The sequence below is a fragment of the Nothoprocta perdicaria genome, unplaced genomic scaffold, assembly GCF_003342845.1.
Source record: "Nothoprocta perdicaria isolate Ctin4 unplaced genomic scaffold, notPer1 scaffold_10, whole genome shotgun sequence".
NCBI classification, from domain to species: domain Eukaryota; kingdom Metazoa; phylum Chordata; class Aves; order Tinamiformes; family Tinamidae; genus Nothoprocta; species Nothoprocta perdicaria.
The window spans coordinates 1,277,306-1,298,534 of record NW_020454094.1 but is presented as its reverse complement, the minus strand read 5'-3'; the positions used below and the strand labels follow the sequence as shown (position 1 = coordinate 1,298,534).

Sequence of the window (21,229 nt, the reverse complement as noted above, 5' to 3'; positions counted from 1 at the left end):
AAGCCATCACTGGTGCTGCCCCCTCGGAGCTGCTAGCAGAAGAGGGGAAAACTGCTGCCCTGCTATTCAAGCCCGAGCTCTGGGAAGGATTAATTCCCCSTCGGGTCCCCTCCGGCTGACCCGGCCAGGCAGCACTGACGCCGCAAGGAGAGACTAGACGGAGCCCTGCCCAGCTCCACAGCCTCYGACCACATGGAAAAAGTCTGGATTTGAGGAGCAGGGAAGAACTTGTCACAACTATAACCTTGCCTGAAGCTGATGCTTTGTAGGAGCTTCAAGATTATTATTATTTTCCTTTTTTAAAACACAAACAAACAAACAAAATCCACCACATCTGTATTAGGCTTCCCACCAGCAGCAAAATACAACTTCTAATTTGTAATCTAARAAGCTGGGCAGCAGGTAAGTCTGCCCCATCAGAGCTCCCTGCTTTTTTAGCTCTCTCTCTCTCCCCCATATAATTGCTTAGGGCTAAGGTTTAATGAGCTCATTTTCTGGACAAAGGAAAGACATAATCTGGTCTCTTAATCTTCAGTCAGGTTCATCACTTCTCTCATCATTTTGTTGAATGAGTCCTCTCCAACTGCGGTTGGAATTTGCTCCGTAAAACTGTAAATGCAATTTCTAATTCACTGCAAATTCACTGCAGGGTTTGAACTGGTGTATTGGTACCTGCCTGTTTGAAACTCACTAAAGGCAAAAAYTGGACCTGAAACTTCGAGTAATTCAAAGTTAACTGGCTCCAGAGCTGTAAGGTGTCTACAATGCACCTCCCTGCGGTAGAAAGTTGAACTACATTTATGAGCAAATYTGGAAAGCTTTCCAAGTACAGTGAATACTTCCTACAAGTGTTTTCTCATGCATTTCAGGAACAAAAAAACCCACTTTCCTTATATTTTATAATATAGCTTACTCATACAAAAATAGTCCTGTACAAACTTGGAACACCCAACAAATAAGTTTTCTCCTTAAACCTTCCCTATCTTCTGCTCCTTCTAGGAGGCTTTAATTTCTCCTATACAAACTAGCGTCAGCAAGTCATCTTCATTTCCCAAAGCATAATAATAATGCTACAATTACTGTTGTATATATTATACATTGCTGGGAAACAGCAGAATATACCTTGGTATGATATATAAGCAAAGAGAGGTAACTAGCAGGATGTACAATCATCTGTGCTGATAACATTAATAAGCTGCCTGGAAAAAAAAGGAGTGAACATCATGATGCTTTTTGAAGAAAATACATAATTATTTAGGATGATCAAATTCCAGCTGTCATGGCTGGAATTAAAGGTGCATTTCAAAACACTGAGTAATAAAAAGGGAAAACATTGGGGGCAAAATTAAGTGCATGAAGGGGCCTATTCTTTACTGTACCTACACTGTGATGAGCTCTGAAAAAAAATGGTTGCTCCTCAGGGAAGAGGTCTTGGAAAAAAAAGATCTCTGAAAATATTAAATACATTGTGTCCGTAGGAAATTCCAGAAAGAGGGATCAGCACCCTTCAACTAACTCTAACAATACCTGCTATATCCTGAATTTCCTGCAAAGCTGGACAGTCTCGTTTTGAATGATCTCTTTCACAATCCTCACAGCTCATGCCAGCGGTGTGGCAGGAACAACCTGCAGTAAAACAGTATTTTGATGGGAATAGAGAAAGAGAAAAAAAATATTACAGTATAGATTAAGTGTTTGCTACTATTCTAGTCCACAAAGCACAGTACAGGCTATGAGAAGTGTTAGGTGACCGAGGGATAAGGACARTACCATAAGAAGAAGTCAAGAAATGAGTGACACCACACAGCACTAGTTGCGTGCAGCTCACTCTGTCTTGGAAGGCTTGCAGATTTGTCAGTTCTCCACAAATTACCTGGTAAATACCAAGTACTCCTCAGTCAGGAAAAGCAGCATCTCAAATAACACTTACTGACTAACAATTCTCACAGTAATTTGCGTTTTTAAGAAAACCATCAGGCTCTATTTTTTTTTTTACTTCCATTTATTGTTCTTTTGAAGGCACAGTGGAAAATTTAGCTTTCTCTCATTTTCTTTCCCCCTGCAAAGCAACAGGGTACAAGTTACAATGTACATAATCTACAATTAATTGTAGATTATGAACCTACAATCAGTGTATACTTCAGAAGGTCTACAATTAAATTTTCACCTTTCTGCATGGCAAAAGTAGTACATGTATCAGGCAGCACAAGTAGCTGAGAGAAGAAAATTTAAACCAACACTTGCTTAAAAAGCTGTATTGCTATTTTAAGGCAGGTTTGGTGAAAGACTGATAGGCATTTTCCTCAGGAAATTAAAAGAATTTTGCCTACAGAAATGCATTTACATTGATTGAAAAGAGGTTTTTAGAAACTGTTTCATCAGTGTAAGATGTCTTTACACTTTATTTGGTGTTATTGGCTATTATATTGGCTTTACACTTTATTCGCTTAGAGAAACATAATTTTCTTTTTCAGAAGTCAGACTTCTCGGCCATTCCTCCACCTTGCAGGAATGGCACCAAACGAAGGGGAGGTAGTGAGCCTTTATCTTCACAACAGGCATTGTTTTTTTGGGGGGGAATTATGAATCTGTGCACCAGTGAAGTCTCCAGAATCCCTCAGGCTGTGTTCTCAATGATGACAGCAATGCCTTGGCCACCTCCAATGCAAGCTGACCCGACTGCGTATTTCCCACCACGGCGCCTACACAGAAAAAGTAACAGCCAAAGTGAGATGTGTTTACAAGACCATAGCAGATCTCCTGATTTTATGAAAGGGAAGTAGCTATCAGCTATTCAAATGTTAGAGAAACTCCATTAAAGATGAGGTTTCAGAATACATAAAATCTTGATTTTTTGAAGAAATATTATAAAGCTGGAACTGACTATGAAATATCTCTGTAGAAAAACTGTGTACATACCTTAATTCGTGAACCAGATGAGCTGTGATCCGTGATCCTGAGGCAGCCAAAGGATGACCGATTGCGATGGCACCTCCGTTGACATTAGTTTTTTCAGGGTCAAGGCCCAAGACTTTTTCAACTGCCAGGTACTGGGGCGCAAATGCCTCATTCACCTAAAACACCAGGGAAACAACACAACTGTTCCTGCTTCACTTTCTACTGTAGCTTTCAGCAGCATGTTTGCATACAAGGATGAATGAGGTGCACTTCTCCTGGACGTTTTAAGTAAAAAATACTAAATCCTCTGTTTTTAAAGGTGTATTTGGATGATGTAAAAACTGCCACTCCAACCAACTCTAAGTTCGAATCCTTGACACGTACACAGCTCAAATACGTAGCCTATTTTATAGAAAAAGTGTGATATATTCTGATACAGTGTGTTTGTGAAGAGCCTACTTTTCTAGCGAAAAAATTGCATTGTTCACAAATCAATTACCTTTCAATTACCTTAAATAAAACACTAATAATCCAGCCAATAGAGTAACCATAGGTCACCTGAGAATACTTTCTGTTTTGCTTTCAAATGATTTTCAGTTTCCATGTGCCTCAGATCTTCTGCATGGAAGAAATCGGCTGGTCAGAAGGCAGGGATGTGAGTCGGGACAAGCAAGCTCTGGGCATGCAGGAACACCTCCCTCGCAATGACAGGCTGCACATTGCAAGTGGAATGTTCCTGCTCTAAAGGTGGACAGTAGCCTCCCCGTCCCTGTTAACCTCCTTACCTCCACCAAATCCATGTCCTTCAGGGTCAGTCCTGCCTTCTTCAGGACTTCAGTAATCGCAGGTACAGGGCCTATTTGGGAAATGTATGCACAATTAATAAAAAAAGGAAAAGGCTTTCAAAAATGTCATTCCTAGGATAGCCTCATAAAGCCTCATCAGCTTACCTACCTCATGACCCTTAACTGAGCCAATGAATTCTGGATATGCCCATCACCTGCTTTATTAGGTGGTAAGAAAACTCCTACCTCTCTCTCATCTTTCTCCAGACAGGGACAGGTAGATTAGAAATGTCATTACTTCTGCACAGCTAGGTTGGTAAACACATAACTTCTAAATCAAGAGGACTTACAGTCACCAAAACAATCTCAAGACTCTTCTGAGGTGTTCTCCTCTCCAGGAGTCTTTGCCTCAGTCTCTACCACTTGCTACTTCCAAATTAACAAAATAAAAACAAAAAGACAGGATTTCTGAAGATTGGTGGGATATGTTTACCTTATGAGGATTACTGATTTGGAGGGTTAAATACAACTTACCCATAAGCCTTCTAGTTTAAAAAATAAACAAATAAATTCCTTTGACCCAGATCAAACCAACCAACCAAAATCACTAACGTTTTTTACATGCTGTAGGTGTGCCTGCTACATGCTGTAGGTGTGCCTGCCTGAGCAGGAAGGTTGGACTAGATGATCTGTAGAGGTCCCTTCCAACCTTAAATATTCTGTGAATCTGTGAATCTGTGTTTTTGGAGAGCATTAACTGAGCTGGGTAATAAAATCATCCTCTGGAAAAAAAACGACATCTGCAAATTTATCTAATTCACTAGGGGAGTTCATTCTCAAAGCAGAGCTACCTAGTGAAAGAGACACTTAAAGAGAATTTGAAAGGGCTACTTAGGTATGCAACCTGCAGGACAAAGATATCATGATGTTAGATAGGAGCTGATCATAAAAAAAAGGAATCTCAGAATGGCTAAGGTTGGAAGGAACCTCTAGAGATCATCTAGTCCAACCCTCCTGCTCAAGCAGGGAATGAAAACAATCCCAAAAATGCTATTTAAGCATCTCAGTAACAAAAATGGTATTGATAAATCAAAAAATGAAAATAAAAACAAGAGACTGATCGAAGAGACAGGAAATGCTCTAGGTGTCCCTGCTTAAGCAGGGGGGTTGGACTAGATGATCTCTAGAGGTCCCTTCCAACCTCAGGCATTCTGTGATTCTGTGAGAGATAAAGGGGCCCAGTTCAAAGTTCAGTGGATCATGAGAAAGATACAGGCTTAACACTAGATCTTTTATGCATCTTGTTATATACTGATTTGAGCACACCCGTATGTGGCAGAGTAATGGCAAGATCTCATACAGAAAATATACAGACCATTAAGGAGACTTTTTAAGCTAATGAATTCTCTCACCAGAAACCATGAGGAAGGGCTCCCTAAAACTATCAATATGCAACTCTAAACTCCCCTGTTCTCAGATCCATTTCAGTCATGTCTATGAATCTCATTTGGACTCTCTGAGTAGCTGCAGACAAGCTGTGCTGTTTAAGAGTTACGATACTAACCATTTCTCCATGTGATTTATGAAGTTTTTAAACAGGCTAAAAGAGTTGCCTGACCTGGGAAGAATGGGCTAGTTTGGAAAGCACAATGGAAGCATGAAGTCTGGGGAAAGAAACCCTCCCTCCACATTTCCTTGAAGAGCTGGGTTGGTAGGATTGCCTGAACAAGAAAGCAAACCCGACAAAGCTTCATTTGCATTTCCACGGCCACATGAAACCAGCCAACAATTGCTGCTCTGGCAGAAGGGAAAAGAAATGCTGGAATACAATGCTGTCTACAAACAGAAAATAGGGCAAAAATCCTGGGGTGTCTGGACCAGCTTTGAGGGTTCATTTGCACTTAACAGTTTGATTAGAAAGCATAAAATACGGGGCTAATGGAAAAAGCAGTTGATTCTCCAAAATAACACCTCAAGTTGTTTACTGGACTGCATTCTTCACTGCACAACTGAGTAGCAGCTGAAAGGGATACACAGTCAGTACTCCCACAGCAAGAAGTGAGAAAGACAACTCAAAGTTATACATGTAGAATGGGATTTAAAGCTTCTGGGAAACACAGGTGGATTGGAAGAGAAAACAGTCTTTTAAAAAAAGAAAGGAAGAGCCTCTACTGTTTTGACTTACTGAGTAACAGAGAGAGCAAGTGAAAAAAATGATGCATGGCAGAGAGTATAGTTCAGTAGTTCAGTATTAACACCTACAGGTCATTGCACATACCCTRTAAGTCAAAATACATAGCACTCTGTGGTAAAAGCCACACTGATAAGAGAGAGATGGACAGTGTCTCTATCAGAACTACCAGACTCAGCACACTGCAGCCTCCCTCCCTTATTCCCCACAAGCATATTTTAACCATTTTTATTCCCCACAAGAATATTTGAATATTACTTCACAAATAAATATGTGCTTTATTGCAGCTTACCAATGCCCATTATGTTAGGGTCGCAGCCCGATGCGTGATAAGCTACTATCCTTGCCAAGGGAGTGAGGCTGTGCTTTTTAAGTGCTGCTTCACTGGCGATGATGATTGCTCCACCGCCATCACACACACCCTGGGAATAAAAGAGAAAATCATTCTCAGTGGAAAAAACACTTTAAACTAAGTATGCTCTTCTTAAGAATGGAATCAAGCAGTTGTTATTAACTTTTAATACACAACTGTATTAGTTTATCAAGCCACAATCTTCTGCTACTCTGTGGACTGTGAAACAAAGGTAAATACAGATGTTTATTTAAGTATTTTAGAAAAGTAAGCCACCTTTTTTGCCACTAAAAGTCTCCCTTGCACTGGAAACATCTTTTTGTAGACTTGTAAAGACAATATTGATGTTGAATAATGTATATGTTTTAAAATTAAAAGTCACTTTTTAGACACCAGTATTCGGCGTGGCTATCAGCTATTTCAGGCAGGCATTCAGACTGTAACCCCAAACCCATCAATCAACTGATTAAGATAATGCCTATAAAGGGAAAAGTCCCTAGGGACAAGCTGCTAAACTCCTGGTCTACACTAAGTAGGAGAAAAATGTGTTTTGGACCACAGGGGATACTAAGTGTGGTACAGAGCTGAGCAGCAATACGCCCAGTAAACATCTAAGTGATTTGTAAAGCGAATGTTCAGTAACTCCTAAAGGAAAGAATAGTTAATTGCAGCAGGGCCATAGACAGAGAGAGCAGACATCAATTACATACATATCCAAAGCTGACGAAAAAAATGTGGATGTCTTGACAAAAGGGCAGTGACACTACAAAGTATTCTAGGTCATAGGAGCAGGCTGAAGGATCTCTCAGCATCCAGGGACTGGAATAGTCACCCAGGGACAAGTTGCGTGCTGCAATTCAGTGGCAAAATCAGAAAGCCCTCCTGGCAAAAGACAACTCTGACAGCTACAGATTGCTCAGGAAGGGAGAAGTACAGTAATAAGAAGCCTAGAGAACTTCAGAGGTGACACCTCGCAATCCAAGACTTCGACATACTCACTGAGGCATTCCCAGCAGTGACTGTTCCATCCTTCTTAAAGACAGGTGGAAGTTTTGCCAATTGTTCCAGCGTGGTCTCGGGTCGCGGGTGCTCATCCTTTTGCAGGCTTTCTTTCCCTTTTTTTGTTTTCACTTCAACTGGTGCCATCTCCTCATTGAAGTAACCAGCATCGGAAGCTACAACCACAAAAAGGAAAGAAAAAGACCTGTGACAAAAACAGTAGTGTGTAATTGCCCAGAATGACCAATAATCTCATTTTCATGTATATATAAGTTTCTCTCTGTTTGAACCAGGAGTTCAGGAACAGTTCTTTTTAAACTTATATTTTGTTTAAAAAGACTAGTTGGGGTTTTACTGTTTGTTTTTTTAGAAACTGGTATAAGCCATACAAAACCACTCTCAAAATTCTCTGAAAAAAATCTTGAATATTACAGGGCTATTTCAGGTTTAAACAACTTGACTTTTTTTTTAATGACTAGATTTATTTTTGCTACAAACCTCCATGATTCTGTTTTATTCTATTGTTCTGTAGTTTTCCAAGGGTCAAGAAAGTAGAAATTCCACTTGGATAGGAAGGGGGAAAAATACTGAGCCACATCTTCTCTGTCGATCTCTATCCTCAGCCTGCTGATAAGACACTCCACTTACTCAGTATTTTCAATTCAATTCAAATTTCAGCCCTCCTGGAGTGGGTTACTTGTCTCACAGGACAAACGAAGATACATGAATTACAGTATCTTTGTATCAAAAGGCAGATTACACTAAAATGTTACAGCTAACAATACCACCATAGCAAAGTTACCTTACTTCTCTGAACTTTCAGGAGCTTTTCCCAGGTAAAAATACACTTGTGTTTTCAACAGAAAGACTTCAAAGTGAATTACTTATCTGCTGTGTTTACAACATTCTTATAAAGATTTGATTAATTATTGATATAGCCAGTAAAGCAAAACAACTACATACACCAGGCCATCCAAGACGCATTGGTCTGTGTATACAGAACAATTTTGGATTTTAAAATGTTACTTTTTTGCCTTTGTAAATCTCACTATTCAGGAGATAGAGAAATGTTCTGCAAGATACACTACTTCTATGACTTGGGACTACATCTGACTCCTCAGTAGATTGTGGGGAACAGGAAAACACTCAGTTCATATAACATCTTTTGCAACCCTTTTGTGTTCAAAGCAAAATGCAGTTTGTATGGCTGAAAAGAAAACAAAGGGGAACAACACTAACTTCTTATAGGACAGCGTGGCATCACACCTACCAGCAACACACAACTACCACCAAAGAGGGAAACAATGTTCCTGTTTGGGCAGAACAAAGGGAATATCCCCTTATAAGATACCAAGATTAAGGCAGCCATGTATCCTAGTATAGGTTTTAGAGGCGACCTCAGTACTTCACACAGTGGTAGCTGTTGTCACAAAAATGAGTAAATTTACTGAATAAGATCACATACATTTCGCCACAATAAAATTAAATTTAAAATAAGATCATGTTTTGCTGCCTACTATTTTAAATAATTCCCCAAACTGTTTAGAAGCAGGTGATGGCCTCTTCTCTTCCCGCCACTAAGGGAGCTCCGTTTGGTCCAGGATCTGAAGAACAGACCTGTGACGTGGCACTGCTATTACCATCTTAACAATCTTTGACGTCTATAGTCATGTGTTTTATCAAGGAGACTGAAAGACCACACACACACACACACACACTAAAGGATTTTAAAATTACAAAAATCAGACTGGAAATTGATACCAAGTAACATCCCACTCCCGGAATTACTAACCAGCTTTGCATCTCTGTTGTGTTTTCATTGCGTATCGGTCACAGTCCTCCCGTGTGATGTTGTATTTTACTGCCAGGTTTTCAGCTGTAACTGCCATAGGTATTTTAACGTGCATGTCAGTCAGACTTGACCACATCGTGTCTTCCATCTGCACTGGACATAATTAAAATTATTATGCAGTAATAATTTTAACATTTAATATGCAGTAATAATGCAGTAATTTTAACATTAGTAGCTTTTAATTACTCACTAGCCTCTCAGAAGCCAATGTCACTTTGCAAAATTAAGTCAGGTTACCTATAGACACTTTAATTAGAACAAACACAAAGCAAAGGTGCACGTAAGACTTTGTGTGTTATTTTAATTACTCTATGTTTTGTCCTAGTGTAGCTCCTTTCATTTATATTGTCACTCTAACAGGTTTGGGAAAAGCCTATGTTTTTTAGTTTTTCAGTGCATATGAATATACACTGCTATATGAATTACTTACTAATGAGCTATGAGAAAACATATCTGGTAGCAAGAATGAACAGTGAGGAAGTGTGAAAAATCACAGCAAGTTATTGACTCATTAGCTCTTCCTCTAATGCCAGTTAAAATCTCCACCACATTTGAATTAAAACTTTCTGTGGGTAAAAGGTGTCATGAGAAAACAGCAAATTTTAAATTCACTTAACCTAATAAAGGCATGCCCAAGCAGTCCAGCTAGGTGTCCCACATTTGTCTCTGACAAGTACAATTCTCCAAGACAAATCACTCTTACATGTCTAACTGTGTAATTCAGTTATCTTCACAATAAGGATCTCATGTCACCTGTGGAAGCTGACTGTGACCAGCAACTTTTTAAGGGGCTTTCTGCCAAGACTGAGGCTGTCGCAGTGCCACAGAGGATTCACTGGAAGGGTAGTCTAACATATTTCACATTGTGAAAACAGTGCAGAGGAGAATAAAAAAAATTAAAAAAAAAAAAAAAAAGATGAAATATTTAAAGATACTGATTTCCTAATCTGAGAGTTTGATTTGGTTAAGACCTGCTGAGTAAACAGTAATTATCACGGCAGAAATGCTCCCTTCTGCAAATTTTCCACTGTATTCACTGAGAATTCTTCTTTGGTAGAATAATTTCTCTGTCAATACATTTAACTCCAGTTTTTCAGGTTTAAATTGAAAGATGCTTACAACTCGGAGGCATATGTGTTCTCTACCAGTCTACGCTCCAYCGCTAGCCCTACTACCTTTACCTAAACTCTTTATGTGCCTCTATATCTCACCCTCTGACAACAGAGAAGTTTTTATGTTATATATGCACTACTTTGATGGAATATACCAAGTGAATTAAGTTTTGTATGCAGGAGTTTAATGATCCATTTCACACGGGACAGGAATTCATATATAGTTTTCACAAACTCAGATATATTTTTGAAAACTTTAGAAAAAATGGTATTCTTAACAAAAACTACCTGAACTGCTTTTTTAATGTCTCAATACTTGCTAAATGCTTTATCAACTGAATTTGGATCTATCTCCAATGACTTCATTTACAAGACTACAGCGCTTATGTGTCCAATATTTCTGTTGCTCTGTAAATATGACTTTATTCAAAGGAAAAAGAGGGTAATATTAAACCTTGATATCTGTTCCTAATTTGACTCCAAACCGAATGTTTCGAACAGCGTAAGGAGCCTGGCTCATATTTTCAGCTCCACCACAGAGAACCACTTCTGAGTCATTAAGGCAGATTTCCTGTCAACACAAAAACAAAACAGATCCAGCAGTTAGTTTGCAATTRTCAGAAGACAGTAACAACTGCTTAGGAAAGTACTTTGTCACCTGCAAAGCCACACACAAAATTATTTATGCATATATTTATGAAGGGTATAGACCTATAGACCTCTCTATTAAGAGAGGGTTCTGCCACCTTTAAYATGTGCTCATTCACCCAGCTGTCAATGCAGTAGGATTATATCCATGAGAAAAAGAAGAGAACAAGGGTACCTGTCTGTGACAGGACTAAGGAGAAAAGAAGAAAGTTATTAAGCTCTGCCATTCTTGCATGGTTGAGATGGTTGAGTTAAATGATGTTTGGCCTCTTTTTTTTTTTTTTTTTTTTTTAATATTAGTACAATAAAACCAATTTTTTTGGGGGGGCGGGAGTAACCTGTTTTCTCTCCACATGCAATCCTCTCTGAAGGAAATCAAACCTCAAAATCTGAAACTGGGCCCAACTCATTGGCATATCCCTATCTCCCAAGTGCATGTCCTGGCATTTTAAAATATTGCTTCCTTAAAATGATCCACTTAACCAGAATATTTCTGCAGTGGAATGGAAGCAGATAAAATACCTTGACACGCACTTGACATAACTAGTTAATAACTACTAAATAGTAAATTAATTAATATTAAAAAACTTAGTATTTACTATTCCTTAATAACTTCTATAGCTGACATTAGCTATCTTGAGGAAATATTGAATTTGGAAAGGAACTTTTGAGTACTCTTTCAATGTAGGTGATCAAAAATTCCCAAAAGATTTTGATTTTTTAAACAGAGATTAATTCTCCTTGTATGTTTAGACTTTTCTAGATCATTAGAAAGAACAGCCAGGTGAATATTATTGTAAACTTATAACTTTAACTCTGCATTGCTTTCCACATTCTTCTCTAGAGGATTAGATCTGAAATAATTCTCCAGCTAACAGATTTTTTTTTTAACTATAAGGCTGCTCAAATATTTACAAAAAAAAAAAACCTCAGTTTTCATAGATTCTTTCCTCCTTGACCAACCAACCAATCAAACTAAATAAAAAATCACCATAATGATTAATTGCTATTAGAGTAAAAATTGTGCTGTTTCTTTTCTGAAAATAGAGTAAAAGGTATTTTTTTGGCTGAGARTAAATACTGTGTTAAAAATAGAAAACAAGAGCAACACTTCTCTGTGATCAGCAGAGAGAGCTCACATCAGCATTTTTACGAAAAACAAAGCATTAGTGACAAAATGAACAAAGAGATTTGATTGCAAGAACACTTAACAACCAATCAACTGCACTTGCAGAATGCAACTGCTGCATAACTGAGTTAGCACTTATTGCATTCCTTCCATTAAACTCAAAATAACTTCAATGATGGTTTTCTAAAACCATCCACAAAATCAGTGCTGTGCTAGCTGAACTACTGAACACAAACATGCAGGACAACAGCAAGTCTTGACCAGCGGTAAATAAAAATCCATGATAATACTCACCCAAACACACACTATGTGTTTCCAAACAAGTCTCTCCTCTCAAGTTAACAATGTGACAAAGGGCTAAAGCTAATGCAGAAATATAGAAAGAAAGGGCTTTCTACCTGACATCCATTGGCAATGGACTGGAAACCAGAGCCACAAAGTCTGTTGACAGTGAGGGCTGGAACCGGGATAGGAATTCCCACACGTAAACCAACATGTCTTGCAATATAAATAGCATCTGAGGAGGTCTGCAGATAAAACAAAGGAGAGATTTTGTTAGGCTCTTTATCTCTTTGGGAAGTAAAAGTCTTGCTCAAAAATGTGAATGTTGTCATTAAATCACTGAAAGGAGAGCTCTCTGCTCAACAGCAATTCTACTACTCATAAGAAACACTCTGACTCATTTCAGAAAACACCTCCCTATATGATCAAAGGCCAATGTCAAAACATGTATTTCAAAGAAACTCTGTCCTAAGAGTCAGACATCATACTGAAAAAAAAGTACTGCAGCTGGAAAGATCCTGAAGTCTGTGACTTAACAATATCTTACGTTTTGCTTATACCTTCATTTCAAATCAGTTTAGACACAGTGGGATGACAAAAGACCAGATATGAACTAGAAAGCAATTATTATATCAAGATAAATTAAAACTGCTCAGGTTAATGTGGATAGGCCCTCCAAAAAACAGGCAATGAGAAAAGACAGCATTGCTGTTTCATCTCCGCTTCGTGAAGTATCATATATATCTGAAATTTCAATGCACACAGCTCTGTTCTAACAGCAAAATCAAATTCCTTCTTCAAAGATGGTTATATCACCCTTCTATTTGTACCATACACAGATGAGTCTGTTTTAGATCCACTCCTTCAATAAGCCAAAATTCATCATRGCATAAAACAAAACTGATTTGGCAGCTGCACTTTGACTGCTGAGTCGGCACATGACTGACTAGAGCACAGGAAGAGCCCAAAAGATTGAATTACAACAACCCTGCTATGGATCTTTTCCAAAAAGAAAACTGCTCCAGGGGACCATGGCCCAAGCTAACATGTATTATTAAGACATAGTTCTGAGCACAAAGCTATCTGAAATGGAAGTTCAGAAGAAACATGTAACCCAAGACTATTCTGCTGAAGAAGGGAGATTTAAAATGGTCATTGTTATTTATATTTAATTAAATAATACTTACAAAACATCACTAAAAGAAAATCTACTGGGGTGGAGGAGCTAGATATGAAGCAAGGGAAAAGAAATTTTATTTCAATGTGAAAAGATACATTTTTATTAGCAAAAATATTATCTATTATGTGAAAACATTAGGTGAGATGTGAATGCTGCAGTTTGTCTGCTACTCTAGACCACAGATAATTCTTACAAAAAAATAAAAAGTTGACTAAAAGAAGCTCAGCTGGTAGCTGTAAAAGGAAAACAAAAGCTACCTTTTTTGGCTGAAAGTTCTTAAGAAGGAACAGAATATGCTTGTTCATTTATTGTGAAATTTCTCTGGCATTTGTTTCTTCTGCACCTTTAACACAGTAAATACTGCAAGCAATATATCAGTACCTAATATGGTGAAGTCAAAAAACAAAACAAAACAGAAGAACATTCTTGGCTTTCTTGCCTAAAACAAAGCCTCTAAAACAAAGCCTGGAGAAGAGAAGGCTCAGAGGGGATATGATYAATATGTATAAGTTCAGGAAGGGAGAATGCAGGGAGGAAGGGGACAGGCTGTTCTCACTGGTGGCCAGCAATAGGACGAGGGGTAATGGCCACAARCTGAAGCAYAAGAAGTTCCGTCTCCAGSTGAGGAGCAACTTCTTYACTGTKAGGGTRACAGAGCAGTGGAACAGGCTGCCCAGGGAGGYTGTGGAGTCTCCTACTCTGGAGGTCTTCCAAACCCGCCTGGATGCCACCCTGTGCCACATGCKSTAGGTGTGCCTGCTTGAGCAGGAAGGTTGGACTAGATGATCTCTAGAGGTCCCTTCCAACCTTAAATATTCTATTCTATTCTATTCTCTGATCTAGATATGCGGATATCTGCAGTTTTGCAGTGCTGGCACAATGCATTCAATYGCATCCACATCACAAGCCCCCTGGGAAAGACACAATTCCCCAAATGCTTCTGCAAGTTAAGACACGTATCCTTCAAGATCAAAGTGCAATTACAGTCACTTAAAAAAATCTACAGAGAAAATTCAATGGGAAGGGGCTCAAACCAGTTAAGTCTCCAGAAAGAAAAGGATTTATACAACCCAGTGACAACTCACTGTTCATTATGCTACATGGCTCAACTCATTAAAATAAGAAAAATGAACCAGGGATTAGCCACTCAGGGTTTACTGAATCCACATTTTAGAGAAGATCAGCTTGTCCTGCTTTAAACTGGCTCTGAGGAACTAAAACTGGAAGATAAATCTTGCTCCAGTAATGTCACAAATCAAGTCCCACAAATTTAAGTCCTTTAAATACGAGCAGGAAACACTACACTATGAATGCTCATTCATTCCATTTTCACCCCTTTGATTATTCTTGGCTGCAAATCAGAAGTGATTACCTATAGAATCACACTGAAATAGATGACTGAAATAATCAACGACCAGCACATTTTCCATGTCACCAACCTGCATGACATTGCCAACAATGACACTGTCAACGATCTCAGGAGGGACCTTGCCGGCTGCTAGTGCCGCCCGGGCAGCGTGTTCTGCCAGGTCTATGGCTGTGAAGTCCTTCAGCAAACCTCCATAGGCACCAAAGGGAGTTCGCTTCGCTGCAACAATGAAAACACCTGCAACACAAGCAAGGATTATCCGTAAGGAAGTAACAGGGGAGAAGACAGCTAAGTTCCTTTATTTGCATTTATGTCAGCTATCAGACAGACCTGTGGCAAAGCAAATGAATCAAAAGGTTTTGTATAGGTAAGCAGACACAGCAACTAAGCCAAGCATAAAATCAGCAGGTTGCCCTCAAACAAATAATTCACAAGAGCCTCTTGAACAACATTTCAAGATAAGACAAGGTTATAGCAGCACTTTACACAGAATCAGTGGGCAGAAGGAAAAGCTGAGAAGATGCTGGGAATAACTCTTTTTCAAGAATAGGTTTGGGGAAAAAAACAGAAAAAGGGAAAAAAAATAGTTTGAATATAGAGCAGACAAAGCAGGCTGCCATATCATACCAGACTTCAGTGTTATTGTACTAAAAGCATCAGAGTGGGATTCATGAAATGCTATAATGAGCAACTGTGATATAATCTGTTGGTTAAGGAAAAAAACACAAAAGGCCTTTTGGAAAACACAAGTTCTRTCATCCTACAGTACATTGCTGGTTTATATTCTGAAATGTAATCACAGGCTTATATTCTGAAATGTAAACACTGACATAGTTTTCACACAGAGTAAAATTTAAGCTCCCTTTTAACTTTGATTCCTTTAACTTCAGAGCAAAARTATTCTATAATCAAAAGCACAGTGATACTTTGATAATGATATAGATCATCTAAACTGTCTTGGCACCTGCCTTCCAGTTTCTGAGGAGAAAAGACAGCATTCAGTAGAAAGAAAGAGCCCGTGCAAGGCACACATGAATAAACGAGTTGGTCAGAAAGAGCYTCAGCATTGTCTTTAAACCAAGCCAAAGACCTCTGGACTATCTGGCACAGCAGCTCCCTGCCACGTGAGGCAGCCTGTGAACTTTCGCCCAGTTGAGCAGCAGAGCTCACCCGCCCCCTTCTTCCCTGCTGCTGCCACRAGAACATCTACAATTATTTTAAGCAACACTATAGGGATAAGTAAGGATGCGAAAGTAGCTAAAGCAAAACACCTGTTCCTTATGCTACTTGTGAATGCCACAGGGTTGCCTTCAGGCTGTTTTCTGCAATCTGGGCGATGCAAACTCTTCGGCTAGTTTGGCAGAGAGAGGGTGCTCCCCTCTGTTGCTCATGTGTTTGGAGCCCAGACTGCATGAGTTACAGAAGGGGCCTTTCCAAATGGGTGAAGGTCACACTTGCTCTGCTGGCAAGGATAGGAACACAGTGTTGGGATCTGAAACACAGAATGAATGCCCTTGGAAGACCATGTGGGCTAGAAACTACTACTAAACAACCTGTGAAACTCCATAAGTATTTTATTAACTACAAGCTTACTTCCTCATTAAACATTATCAACATTTTTTTTTAATATATGTATCAATAGGCCTGATTTCTCTCCCTCCTTCTCCTGGTTGCAAGGCTTTGCAGGGCCACTGAAAAACAGATCAAACTTGCTCTTCCTTTTTGGCCAGGTGGTTGGTTATCTATGTTATTTGCTGAATCARCTACACAGTGTTGTAATCAGTCTGGAGGTGGAATTTACTTTATACCTTCCTTTTACGCTCACACTTATCTCCCTCTCTTTCACTAGGCTGTTCACTGCAACCCACTTCTCTGCAACAGCACTGCAGGTCAAAAAACTACTCCAGACCACCGAGGTAGCTGAAAGAAATTCAGAAGCAGGAGAGAGAGAGAGAGAGAGAGAGAGGGGCTAATTTTCATTTAGATCAGTTCCTGTGGTCAGATTTGCTTTCTGGTGGATCAATAAAACAGCAATTACAGACTAAAGGCTGAACTACCTGGGGCAGAGGAACAAGCACAACTGCTTCTAGTGTGGAGTTGTGCTGAAGTGATGAGGGGAATTACTCAAGAGCCTGATTTTGCTTGATAGGAGAGACCTACAAACACCACTCCCTCCGTGGAACAGCTGCATACCAGAAGGGGCAAAGGGTAGCTCAAGTCCTGAGCAAGAAAGGATGAAAGAACAGCAGGAAAGGCTGAGAGGAGGAGGCTCTTTCACAYCCATTACCACTCTAAGATTCCCAAGGTCATCACTATTTTCCAAGCTGATATACACTAGCGGAGAGCAGACTGCTATGAAAAACATGCAGAGCAGCACTGGAAACTTTGGGGGCTATGGAGCAAAGGTCACCCTGAATCCTTGCAATACATTTGATTTAAGACATCTGCTAACACGGGTTTGTTTACGGTCATTACTTAGTTAATGTATTTAGTTATCTAGAACTGAAATATTCACTAACTCCTCAACACTTCATATGAAAGTAGTGGTCAAATCCTATTTTAAACATTTAAAAAACAGCCATTAACCTCAAAAAATTAAGCCACAAGAACAGTGCATGAAAAACACAGTGCCAAGATATGAGAAAAAATCCTGAATTAGGCACCAAAAACAAAGATCAAATAAGTAAACAGGCAAAGCTGTCCCCTCTACCATCCACCTCTGTAGAGCAAAACAAAACACTGAAATGGTGCCAAAACTGCCCTTCATTGCTGAACTTCAAGCCATGATTTCTGTTATTATTTAGACAACTTGGCAAGTAGCAGAACACTGCAAAATATGAAAAAATACCCATGTCAGTAAGTTTCATGTTTGTTTTTTAAACAAAGTAGGTATTAAGTACTGCAAGCTAAGTAGGTGGCAAATGTCTTATTTTTAAGAGGCACAAAATTTAAAGCGCCTACAGCCTCAAGTATTTTTAACATGGAAAACTTAGGAACCAGGAGAACTTATAAAATGACTTTATCCTGCGCTATTGCTGCCAGCAGAGCCAACTGTCAGACGACAGCAAAAGGAACCTTTACACATAAAATTTTCTAGGTTTTTGCAYGCAGACGTGTTTAATTAACAGATATACAAGCACATTCATGTTGTTATTTTAAACTGCCCGCCCCGGCCACCCCACAGCGGCGACAACTCGCAGCAGCGCAGCCCCAACGCGGCCTCCCCTCAGGGGCAGCCACCGGACACCTCCCCACGGCCACGCTGAGCAGCCGGGACCCCCTTTTTTGCCCCTTTTCCTCCTCTTTTTGCCCCTTTCTCTCCCCTTTCCGCCAGGTCGCGCCTCACCCCTCAGGAGCGCCATGGCCGCGCCGCCTCAGCCGCCACTGCCGCCACCGCCCCCCGCTACCCTGCGCGTCCGCAGCCGCGAATTCGCCGCGCCGCCGCGGGGTGGGGCCGAGAGATACCCGCGCCGCGGGCAGTAGAGGTGAAAAGCACGTATTTTATTTTTGTAATTTATTTTAGATTTCAGGTTTTGTCTCTTCTTTTGTTTTTTCCTCGGCCTTCTCTTTCGACAGCCGGCGCGCGCTCCGGGGAATCGGCGGCTGCGGAAACGCAGGGCGGCGCGTGGCTGTTGCCTGGCAACTGCGGACCTGTAGGCCTGTCCACTCGCAACTTCGCCCTATATTACATATATATAAAATAAATATCGTGTGTATATGTGATATATATGCGTGATATATGTTTATATAGAGTATATATTTATATTTTTATAACATAAAATATATAAATGATATACATTAGAAAAAAACTTACATTCCCATTTTTGATAAAGTCACGATTTCTTTAGAAGTGTTTATTTCACAAATTTTCTTTTTTTTCTTTTTATCCACAGCTGAATATTACACTGACTATTACAAGCATTTTCCTATAAACAAAGGTGTAGTTTACAGATTTGTTCAAGACGGCAGCTGTAGCATTTATTTCATCCGCAGCATTCACTCCCGTGCATCATTCAGCTTTTGCAGAGCGGCCAGAACCTTCACAAGTTGCAGTAAAGGGATGTCACAAACTCCAGAACAAAAAAAATAAATAAAACAAAAACGAACCAAAAAAAAAAAAAAAGAAAAAAAAAGAAAAAAAACACCTAGGCATTGCACTGTTACATCACATTTTTTAGATAATTTTGTTGTTTTTCACTCCAACTTAATTTGAACGTCTTTGCTCACTGGCACTTACATTTTTAAAATAAATTACATGCTCGCTTGGGAATACACTCTAGGGATTGTTTATTTAACATTCACGTTGTTGTAAATTTATTGGGAAAAGGCTGTTTAATCTAAGTGAGCCAAAGTTGGAGGCAAAGGTTCATGGCCGTTCATGGAAGCCATTTCAGTGAGGTGGCCACGTTAACATGCAATCACAAAGTGTTAATTTTGCAATTAAACACAGATTTCAAGAATGAATTTGCACGGTCCAGCAAGTTTACAATTGCAAGGGCAGGAAACCAACCTGCTATTCCAAGTGCCTCGCTATTACTTTTTCTTTTAAGCGAATGGCACAAATTGCAGGCCAGATTTTGCAAGGAACTTACCTACATTGCTAGTGCAGTAACGTGACTGTGCAGACTGGACTTTATCCTCTCCGCTTATATGTGTTTTTAAACAACAACATGGACAAAGAGACATGACTCTGTGTGCTTAAACCCTGCCCCCTCTTGTTATTATTTCACTCATGCAGGAAGTCTCACATTAGGTTTAGGAAAGTAAGTTTTACAAGCAAAAATGTTAATGACACAGCATTGCATAAATTCATCTTCCCCCCCCCCAGAATTTTTCCACTTGGAACTTCAGCAATCTTAGTTACAAAACTTCCACCTCCAAAACAATCAGTTAAAATGTGAATGTTGTCCAGGAGACTTTGCAAAGACACCGAATACCTACATAAAGTCATCTTGAGGAGGCAGTTAGTTTGGTTTGGGGTAGGCATGGAGGTTTTCCATACTGGATTCATTTCCAGGGAAATTAGGATTCAATCCTGCTTTTCAGAAGTACAGGATCCATCCACAAACTCATATTGGTCAAGTACTGTTTTCTTCCTAGTCCAACATGTTCTTGCTGACCTTCTTGGAGTCATATTTCTAAGCAGATTTCTATATCCAAAGACAAATTTTCATGGCAGGACAGTAAAATATCCCCACAGGKTAGCACTTGTTTTGGGAACACTCAGTGAGAAGTCAGTTACCTTAGTAACAGCTACAGGCACACAATGGGAAAATGCTCAAGTTAATAATCAATATTTAAAAATAAAAGACATCTGGAAAGCAGCCAGCTTTCTCAAAGCCATGCTTTGTGTTAAATTTGCTCCTTAAATAAAGAAATGCCAATCCGAGGAGAGCAAAGCATGCTTGAGCACAGCTTAAAATTAATGCTTAAAAAACAAAYCTAAAAAATTTGCTAACCGAGATAATTACATACATTAAAGATGTTTAATACAGAGTGCTCTTCCAGGTGGAGTTTAATGGAGCAGCTACATTATTACAGATCAGGACATTAAATTGCAGGCCCTATCTATACATACTGACCATTTGAAGAAAGTCTCTTTATTATACATATAAATTACGATCCTGAAAACTCCAGTGAAAGACCACTAATCGCCAGAAGAGCATTAACCACACATTTCAGAACTGACCAGCAACAAAATCATCGCGGAAGAGGATTCTGTGGCAATCTGTCATTTAATCTGACCAATAAGCAGCGGTTTAATCAGTCTGTTGGGAATAATACACTGAATAATTTACAACAGAGAGAGGTAGAAACCCGAAGAGCCTGAGAGGAAACTGTTGGCCTAAGATGACTACTGAGAAATAGCACTGTGTTATGACCCTGTTGCAGAAAAAGTTCAATTTGAAAGTTATTTCTGTTTTGTACTGTGCCAAAGTACAAGTAGTACATGCTGCTTCTATTATATGGGSGGAAAGAAAGGGATATAATTTAATCAGAAAATTAAATTCAAAGCATTGCAAAAACATTCATTTTGCAAGAGGTGGAAAGAGGTAGGTACCATAAATAAAAATATCGTAGCTGAGCAAGTGAGAGAAGAGCATGTGCTTGTGTGGAGCACTGGTGGTGTCATCCCTACTGTGTGCGAAGGGGAGATGAAGGCACTACTGAAAAGACCTAGTAGAAGCAGATGCTCATGGGCTGCAAGGTGGAGGTAGTGCTGGAACTGTGCAAGCAGTAAATTTTCTTCTGTAATTAGTTGGGTAATCGTTAGAGAAAAAGTAACTGCTGACTAGGAAATGGCCTTAGCTCTGTCCTTCACCGGCAATACCAGTACTAAATCCTAGTCCTCCATTTGCAACATAGCATTTATCGTCAAGCATAGACCAATACAATTCTTAATAGCACTCGTTTTTTTCTTTAAAAATGTGC

General features: G+C 39.5%; 1 protein-coding gene across 2 annotated transcripts; it reads right to left on the bottom strand.

Annotated features, from left to right (window-relative positions):
• Positions 1 to 2,096: 2,096 nt before the first annotated feature.
• Positions 2,097 to 18,187, bottom strand: ACAA2 (acetyl-CoA acyltransferase 2). 2 transcript variants are annotated; one of them, XM_026039923.1, is made up of 10 exons: positions 18,144 to 18,187; positions 14,868 to 15,034; positions 12,365 to 12,493; positions 10,644 to 10,760; positions 9,018 to 9,165; positions 7,226 to 7,401; positions 6,167 to 6,296; positions 3,684 to 3,754; positions 2,920 to 3,074; positions 2,097 to 2,702 (listed from the first exon to the last, which is right to left on the bottom strand). In XM_026039923.1, exons 1-10 carry the CDS (start codon positions 18,157 to 18,159, stop codon positions 2,618 to 2,620), a joined length of 1,194 nt encoding a protein of 397 aa, XP_025895708.1. In that variant the 5' UTR covers positions 18,160 to 18,187; the 3' UTR covers positions 2,097 to 2,617. The 2 variants fall into 2 exon arrangements, with proteins under 2 accessions (XP_025895708.1, XP_025895702.1); XM_026039917.1 differs by lacking the exon at positions 18,144 to 18,187 and adding an exon at positions 15,762 to 15,838.
• Between the last annotated feature and the right edge of the window lie 3,042 nt (positions 18,188 to 21,229).

Coding starts and splice junctions, on each gene's coding strand:
- ACAA2 (XM_026039917.1), bottom strand. CDS start 15,795: ATGCTGTCTTTTCTCCTCAGAAACTGGAAGGCAG. Junction 15,035..15,761: donor CCTCAGAAACTGGAAGGCAG/GTGCCAAGACAG, acceptor CTTGTGTTGCAG/GTGTTTTCATTGTTGCAGCG. Junction 12,494..14,867: donor TTGTTGGCAATGTCATGCAG/GTTGGTGACATG, acceptor TTTTATCTGCAG/ACCTCCTCAGATGCTATTTA.